Below are 8,600 nucleotides of genomic sequence, written 5' to 3' on the forward strand. Positions count from 1 at the left end.
ACCCAAGAGCAGCAGCAGCAGCAGCAGCAGCAGCAGCATTCCGAGCAGCAGCAAGCCCTAGGGGTGCTTGTCTCTTTTGTGTCTGTTAATTTCCAGCTATTGTTGCATGCCTGGCCGTGTTTCAATTGAAAGCGCCGGGGCATAAATTAAATTTTATGCAATTGCTGTGCTTGACGGCACTTGCCACTGCCTTCATAGGCATATGTGCTGCATCTTCATGTGTATGTGTGCTTACCACAACTCATATGTATGTGTGTGTATATGTGCTGCACAGTCAGAACGTTGCTGATTTTGGGCCTGTGACCCCAAAAGGCAACAGAAGTCCATCAACAGCTTTGCTGCCTCAATTATAATTTGCGCACAGACTGCAGCAGCAGCTTCACTTGTGTGGCACGCACAATAGTTGCATCAATTTATACGCATCAATATATAAACCACCAACTCATTTGCCCAACGGCCACACACACACACAGATACAGATACATGCACACAAAGTTATCTGTAAATACTTGTAATATATACAAATAATACAAGCACTTAATGATGTTGATACGAGCAACTAACGAACAATTTACTTGCCGCAGTTGCTGCTGCTGCTTGCCCCACACACACACATACACACGCCCCAGGGCTTAATGAACTACGCATAATGTGCAACGCTCAAATTGCAGTTCTTGCGGTCACGTCATTAACACATATTACAACTCAAACTCAAGCTCAGCAGCAACAATGTAAATTATTATAAAATATGCTCAACTACAAGTAATCAATGCAGCATATACACATAAATATATATATCAGTCTGTGTATCTATTGATGCACTCAATTACTTAATATCTTACTTGGGCATTATTGTTAACCAACTTGCAAGTTGCAACAGGCAAACCAAGAGCTACTAAGTGTAGTACTAAGCAGCTATGCAGAAATTATTCAACTGAAAAGTCTCACAATATTCAATTGAGTTACTAAATTGCATTTCAGGCAAAATGAGCTCTTATTTCTATTGTTCGAAATACTCAAAAGCACAATTAGGCGTTAACCAACGAACTTAGATTTCAGATTAACGAAATTACATTGTTAGCATTTAGGATTTACATAATTATAATTCAAGTCAAAGGTTGCATAAATTATGTAGTGTATTATTTAATATTTTTTGTATTTGTTTACATAAACTAGTGAAATGCAAATATAAAATAATTGGTATTAGGCTAGCTGAAAAGTATGCTATACATTTGTTTATATGTTGTAAAAACTTTTAAAGAATTGTTTAGATCAACAAAATATAACTGATATCAATAAATTATATAAGTATTTTTATTAAATATGAACAAAAGCACATAATATTATAAAATGTACATATTTAGATAATATGCAAGCAATAGCGTCGAGGTCTAAAGCTCTGTGTTTGAACTTATAAGTATTTGGAACTAAATTTGATTTATAAAAAAGAAGCTAAGTAGTTAAAGAAGTTGTAATTGCTATTTATATAAAAAGAGCATACAAGAAAGTGCATGCAGCATTATTAAATTTTTTATACAAGTAAGCATAACTTCTTGAATAAATTATTTCAATAAACTTGCATGCACTCTCATTATGCTTCTGCCTTAATCTATTTGCTTACCATTCATTAAATCAACTTAACCCACATAATATTTAACTTATTACAAATATCTGCTGCGTATTTGATGCATTGCTTCGCTTTGACATCCATTTCATCCATTCTCTGACCCATACATAAAAGCAACAGCTTTCAATATGTTGACTCTTTGCTTTTTCTTCTTGTTTTGCCTTTGGTGCGTGGTCATTTATGACTATTGTACGCTATGTGGGCAGTCAAAATGAATTTCTCTGCGTGCCGCACAATGATTTTAATTGAAAAGAAAAAAAGAAATGTGCGTTTTTGCGCTTGCAGTTCCAGTTTCATTACGAGTTTTGGGACTTTTGGGGTTTTCAGCCGCTGCCGACGCCGCTTTGAGCCAGAAAAATTGCTGCATGGCCAGCTGTATTTGTGGCTTGGCCTTGCCTCAATGCCTACTGCCAGGCAAACAATTCCCAGACGGACGTACTCGTGCGCACGCGTTCGTGCATAAATTCCGCCAAGTGTCCATTTTTCTGATTTGTGTGCAAAAGTTTTTTGTTTGTGTTTTATTTTTTATTTTTTTTTTTTGAATGCTACTGCTCGTTTTCTTTTGCTTAGCGCTTGACTGTAAGCACTGCTGTTGGCCATGCAAATGCCTTGGCCAAAAATAGAAAATGAATTCAGTCAGTGAAAATAGTAGTAAGAATTTTCTATTACATTTTGCGGCAGCAGCAGCAAAGAAAACAAGAATTAAAATGCGCGCTGCAAACGTTTTAAGAATTTTTAATTAAAATCAACGTTGTCCAGTAAAGAAAAATATATATATGGCTATATACATATATAAGCAGCCAGCCGGCCACAATGCGTTTAATCAACGGGCAGGCAAAAGCACTTTACGCTAAGCGCAAGCATTGCGCATACGCCACGTGCCGCACAGCTTATTGAGTTGTCTTTTAACTGCAGCATAGTGTGGCAAGCTAATCACGTGCCGCAAGCCGCTGCTGCTTATGTTAATTTCAAAGCAGAGCGCGCAGCTTTAAGTAGCACATTGCATGCCAAATCACTGCCAAATGGGTTGGAATATGAGGCGAACTCAATGTAAGATTCATTAGCTCGAAAAGTTTGAGCTGCAGCAGAACTTCAAAAAAATTAAACTTATATACGCATAGCAAGTTGTGAGCAAATAATGTAAAGCAAAATACAAAAAAAAGCATTGACGACGTATGCGTAATATTTTTATTACTTTAAATTAAATATGCATTATTACAATATTTAACTTGTAGCTTATTTTAAAAAGTTTGTTAAGTGTATTTTAACTCGCTGCTAAATTGAATTAAATTGTTTTAGCAATAAATAAATACTTTGATTGCTTGTAATAAAAATTGAAGTAAACAATAAAAGATTTGATTTTATTAAAGACACGTGTTGTTGGCAACAAATTTATAGTTGCGGTCGCTGCTTGCAATAGCTGCTGCTGCTGCTCTATAAACAAAATGATTTCAAGCCAATTTAGCGGTTTTGCGTAAATTTCATAGTTAACCAAAGTAACTTGCCCCATCACGCAATCCGCAGCCCGCAGCTCCCACTACGCTCTATAAATATAAATGAGAGACATGCATGTCGCCTGTTTCGAGTCTCGTGCGCGCTCTTTTTGGATTGCAATGCAATTTTTGGGCTTTTGCAACAAATAATTTGGCTTATAACGTTGGCATTTTGTGGCTAAATGGCACTCTGCCTGCCACTGGGCGTTACCATTTGCATTTTCAACATTGCATGGGTGTAATGTAATATTTTTTTTTTGCTGGCTGCTGTTGCAAGCGACAGCTACGGCTACGGCTGGGGACATAACTATTGCCTGCGGTGCGTGCGTGCAGTCGCAATTGGCATTGTGGTTTGCACTCCGTCTGACGCTGCATATATGCTGGGGGCTATATAAATCAAAGTCACAACAGCTAGACATGATTCACAAATGATCAAAACAGACGACCATTTTTTGCGCTGGCGACAACGACGACGTCGCCATATGAAAGTCTTATAAATCAAGTGAGAGCAGCAAAAAAAAACGAGAACTAAAGTGAAAACTGCTGACTAGTGAGTTGCTTGTTGCAGCTCACACTCTCTCTCTCTCAGTCGTATTCGTTTCATTTTTATTGCGCATACGCCTAGTTGGCCTTAAATACATTAGGTTGGCCAGCCATATTATCTATGGATTGTACTATTATTTATAATAATGCCTTTATATAGGTCTGTGGCTGCATTGGGGCATCTTTGGTCAGTTTGCCCAGAGAGTTTTATTTACCCAGCAATTGTTGTGGTTTTATTTGAGTGCACACACACACACACACACAACAGTTGCAGCAGCTTGGCTCCAACATGCACAGACATGATTTATGCAAATTGAAAATGACCTTAGACCCACACACACATACATATGCTTAAACCCTATCAAGCTTATGTGTGTGTGAATTTTCGGCTGCTGTTGACTTGACAGTCTGCTTGGCAAGTCCAGTTAGCCACGCCTGCTCGCCCCACCACCCACTTTTCGTATCGCCTTTTTTGTTAGTATCTATAGCATGCATTTTGCATTATAAAGTATTTTTGCGCCATTATTTCATAAAATGCACATGGATTCTGCTTCAGCTAGCTTTGGGGCTAAGCCCAACACATTGCTTATATATTTATTTATGTGTCTGGGTGTGTGTGTGTGTGTGTGTTTGGGTGTGCAAGTTTTATCATTTTCTTTTGCTTTTCGTGTCTATTTATTGTAGTTAAATATTTAATATAATTTAGTTGCAGCTAACTCAACTCAAGCGCAAATAAAATGCTCAAAATTAAGGCAGTACATTTTATTTTATTAACTACTATAGCTTTGCATTGTTACCTGCTTTAATATCTTTATTATACTGCTATTGCTTTACAAATTTATTATATTTCAATTGACCAGCAACAATAAAATTAGTTTGCTCTTTTATCACGCTTAATAGTGCGCATAAAAAAACAACTATATATATAAGAATTGTTATCGTTAACGTTCTTCTTATGTCTAGCAGCTGTTAACATGCTCAGACGTATTTAAGATATAAACGCGTTTAGTTTAGTTTGCAAACAGATTTAGTTCATTTGCCATGCGAACTTAATTCAATATAAAAATGACACACGTTGCTGAAAAAGGTGGAAATAAAATGGTATATAATATAATAATTAAAATGTGAAGTACATAAAATAATGTATTCATATTTCTTAAGAGTTGTTAAGCGAATAGTGAATGCTCAATGAGTATTTATTTATTTAACTTAACATAACATAAATAAATTAAAGTGAAACTACTAACATTATTTTTATAATATTGTGCATATTTTATTACTAAGACTTTTTATTACATTAAAAAAATTAAGCTAATGTAAAGTGCAACTACTACTACTTTTTTTACTACTATTTTTGCTACTACTACTATTCTTTCTTGCACTTGCAGCTCCCATCGTAGGCATACGCCATTTGCAGTCGCTGCTGCTGTTTATTATTATAACTGTAAACTATATAGCGCGTCTTAATGTTGGCGTTGCCGTCGTCGCCATCACCAATGCCGCTAGCTCCAATCCGGATTTTACGGTAAGTCACGCGCTCGCATAAAATTAAATCTTTGCTTGACTTGAAAATGCCAATGCAATTGCTAGCAATACAACTGGACAGAGGCTGAGAAATCCTACATACTCTCGAGCTTCTTTTGGGGCTATATAATAACTCAATTTCCCGCTGGCTTCTTGATGCGTCGCTTTGGCGCCAAGACGATGATTGCCGCGCTGACGCTGCTAACACCCACGGCTATTGGTTGGGGCGGCTGGCAGGCTTATGTAGCGCTACGTGCTATACAGGGCCTGAGCCAAGGTCTAATATTTCCTTGTGTGCATCAGCATTTGGCCAAATGGTCGCCGCCCAAGGAACGCAATCGCCTGGGCGCGTTTGCCTACTCGGGTGGCTACTGTGGCGCAGTGTTGGCCAACTTTTTAACTGGCTTTATAGCAAGCAGCGCTTGGGGCTGGCCAGGCATTAGCTATGTCTCGGCGGCGCTATTAATTGTGGGCGTGCTGCTTTGGCTGCTGCTCAGTGCGGACAATGCGCCCAGCAGTCGACTCATTGGTAAGCTGGAGCTGCAGCATATAGAGTCATCCATGAATCGTGTGCAGGGTTTTCACGCTCAAAAGATTCCCATACCCTCAGCTCGGCGCCTTTTCTAGCGCTCATTGTTTCGGCTGTGGCGCAAGGCTGCGCCAACTCCATTATACAAGCGCAGACGCCTTCCTATATGCACGGCGTGCTGCAAATGAACATCAAGAGCAACGCTGTGTACTCTGCGCTGCCCTTCATACGTATACTTGATCATTGCCGACATTATTATCGCGCGGCGTTGGCTCAAACAAACTGCGCTCTACAAAACGTTCAATACTTTGGGCACGTGGGGACCCGCGCTCATCTTGGTTGCCATTGGCTTTCTGGACCAGACACAACAGTCGCTGGCGGTGACGCTTTTTGCGCTCAATGCGGGCTTATATGCTGGCTGCGATATTGGCAGCAAGCTCATCATAACAGATCTGTCGCCCAATCATACGGCCATACTTATGGCTCTGGCAAATGGCATTAGCCTCATCTTTCCAGTGCTGGCGCCACTGCTGGTCGGCGTTATTGTTACAGATACTGTAAGCATTAGATTTATATAAAATTAGCATTTTATTAACATTTAAATTTGCAGACTTCGCGCTTGTATTGGCAAATTGTTTTTGCTTTGACGTCGCTTATATTTTTCCTGGGCAACTTGATTTACATTATTTGGGGATCTGTTGAAACGCAGCCCTGGGATGCAGTGGACTTTCTACAGCAAACTAAACAAAGAGCAAGAAGAAGAAGTTCACAATAAGTGCAGCACTTAAGCTCATAATGCAATATATCATAGCATAGCATATTCTAAAATCATAAATAAATTTAAGCTATAAGTTTTTAATAAGCCGTAGCTCATATAAATTGCATACACTTGGAATTTATGAAATATGCAAGGGGTATCTACAGCAGCGAAAACAAACTTCAAAGCATAATGTTTATATATTAATCAATTTACTAATTCCAAGTGTACATAAAAGTTGGCAGCTGCTACTTTTAGCTGCGCGCTGTTTTGCTTATATAAAGCTTATATATCGAAGTGTATATAAATGTTGGCCGCTGACACTTTTAGCCTATGATGAGCTTATGTTTATGACTTGTCAGCCATTCATTTTATTTATATTTGTTTAATGTCAAGCAAAAAGCTTAGCACAGTCTCATTTGAATTTTAGTCAACGGCACGCGCAGACTTAAATTAATATTGAATTTGTTTATAATATGAGCAACGACAATGTTAAGCAAGGTGTGTATTAAAATATATGTACATGTTTCTATAAATAAAAGCACAAACTTTTGTTGATTTATGCTAATGTTGTGGTAGTCAAAGATTCAAACAGCGTGCAAAAATATAAAAATAGAATGATAAACATTACAAAATTGATTGAATCTTATATTTTAGCGCCCTCTATCGGTATACGACATCTACAAATGCTGCTGATATTTTTAATTATAAAAGTAAATGTTTTTATGCGACTTTCGGTTAGCGTAACGCTGCTGGCTATGACCACAAGCTATAAACACAAAACTGCGGTAAGTTATTTAAATATATTTTCAAAATTAATATAAAATAAATATTTCTAGGAGTTTGATTGGACAGAGGCGGAAAAGTCTTATGTACTCTCCAGTTTCTATTGGGGATATTTAGTGAGCAGCTTTTTGGGCGGTTTCCAAGTGCGTCGTTTTGGCGTTAGGCTAACGCTATTGGTTATGACTCTAAGCTGTGGCCTGTTCACCATTAGCATACCCTGCTGCATTAGCTGGGGCGGCTGGCAAGCCTTCTGTGCCATACGCATACTGCTGGGCTTACTACAAGGCGCTCTCTACCCAGCAGCGCATCAACATTTGTCCAAATGGTGCCCGCCCAAGGAACTCAATCGCCTGGGCACCTTCGCCTATATGGGCTGCTACTGCGGCACACTTCTGTCAATGATGAGTGGCTACATAGCTAGCGCTTGGGGCTGGCGCGGCATCAGCTACGTCTCAGCAGCGCTCAGCGGCGTGGTCGCGTTGCTTTGGTGGCTCTTCAGTGCGAACAATGCGCCCAGCAGTCGTCTCATTGGCAAGCAGGAGCTCGAGTACATTGAGCGCTCTATGCTCAGAGAGCAAGGCTTTCATACACATAGAATACCCATACCCTGGCGTGCTATACTCACCTCAGCGCCTTTCATATCGCTGACCATTGTGTCTACAGCTGAAAGCTGGTTCAATGCAATGTTGCTCACCCAAACAAACTCCTATCTGCATGGAGTTTTAGAGCTGAGCCTTAAAGGCAATGCTCTGCTCTCCTCGCTGCCTTCTCTAGTCAAATGGCTCATGTCCTATGTATGCATTTGCTTTGCTGATCTGTCCAATGCACGCAATTGGATGGCACATACTACGCTGGCTAAGCTGCTGAATACCATTGCTACGTGGGGACCTGCTTTGGCTCTAATTGGCATTGGACTGCTGGACAAGCAGCATACAGAGCTCGCTGTGGCGCTGCTAACACTCAATTCAGCGTTAAGTGCAGGCACAAACATCGGCAGCAATATGCCTGTTGCCAGTATGTCGCCCAATCACAGCTCCATACTTTTATCCATTTTGAATGGCACTTCCAATGTGTTTGCCTTGTTTGCTCCCCTATTGGCGGGTGCAATTGTCACGCATACTGTGAGTATAAACTCTAAACTTGATCAATTACAAACGATTTCTTTTGTTCTAGACCTCACGTGCTCAATGGCAAATTGTGTTTGCTTTGACGTCGCTCATATTGTTCGTGGGTAACTTGGTTTACATCATTTGGGGATCTGTTGAAATGCAGCCCTGGGATGCGCTGGACTTTCTAAAGCAGCCAAACAAAGTGTTGCAAAGAAACCCACAACAAATTTAG

General features: G+C 39.6%; 2 protein-coding genes across 2 annotated transcripts; both read left to right on the forward strand.

The window, feature by feature from the left end:
* Positions 1–2,661: 2,661 nt before the first annotated feature.
* Positions 2,662–6,491, forward strand: LOC108594666 (putative inorganic phosphate cotransporter). Its single transcript, XM_033293258.1, is given in 6 exon segments — positions 2,662–2,677; positions 5,052–5,188; positions 5,254–5,791; positions 5,794–5,941; positions 5,943–6,273; positions 6,327–6,491. Coding segments are annotated over 6 exon segments (1,335 nt in total).
* A 458-nt stretch (positions 6,492–6,949) lies between these two features.
* Positions 6,950–8,600, forward strand: LOC108594667 (putative inorganic phosphate cotransporter). The gene is made up of 4 exons (XM_017979807.2): positions 6,950–6,974; positions 7,131–7,261; positions 7,313–8,380; positions 8,433–8,600. Exons 1-4 carry the CDS (start codon positions 6,950–6,952, stop codon positions 8,598–8,600), a joined length of 1,392 nt encoding a protein of 463 aa, XP_017835296.2.

The sequence above is a fragment of the Drosophila busckii genome, chromosome 2R (assembly GCF_011750605.1).
Source record: "Drosophila busckii strain San Diego stock center, stock number 13000-0081.31 chromosome 2R, ASM1175060v1, whole genome shotgun sequence".
NCBI lineage: Eukaryota > Metazoa > Arthropoda > Insecta > Diptera > Drosophilidae > Drosophila > Drosophila busckii.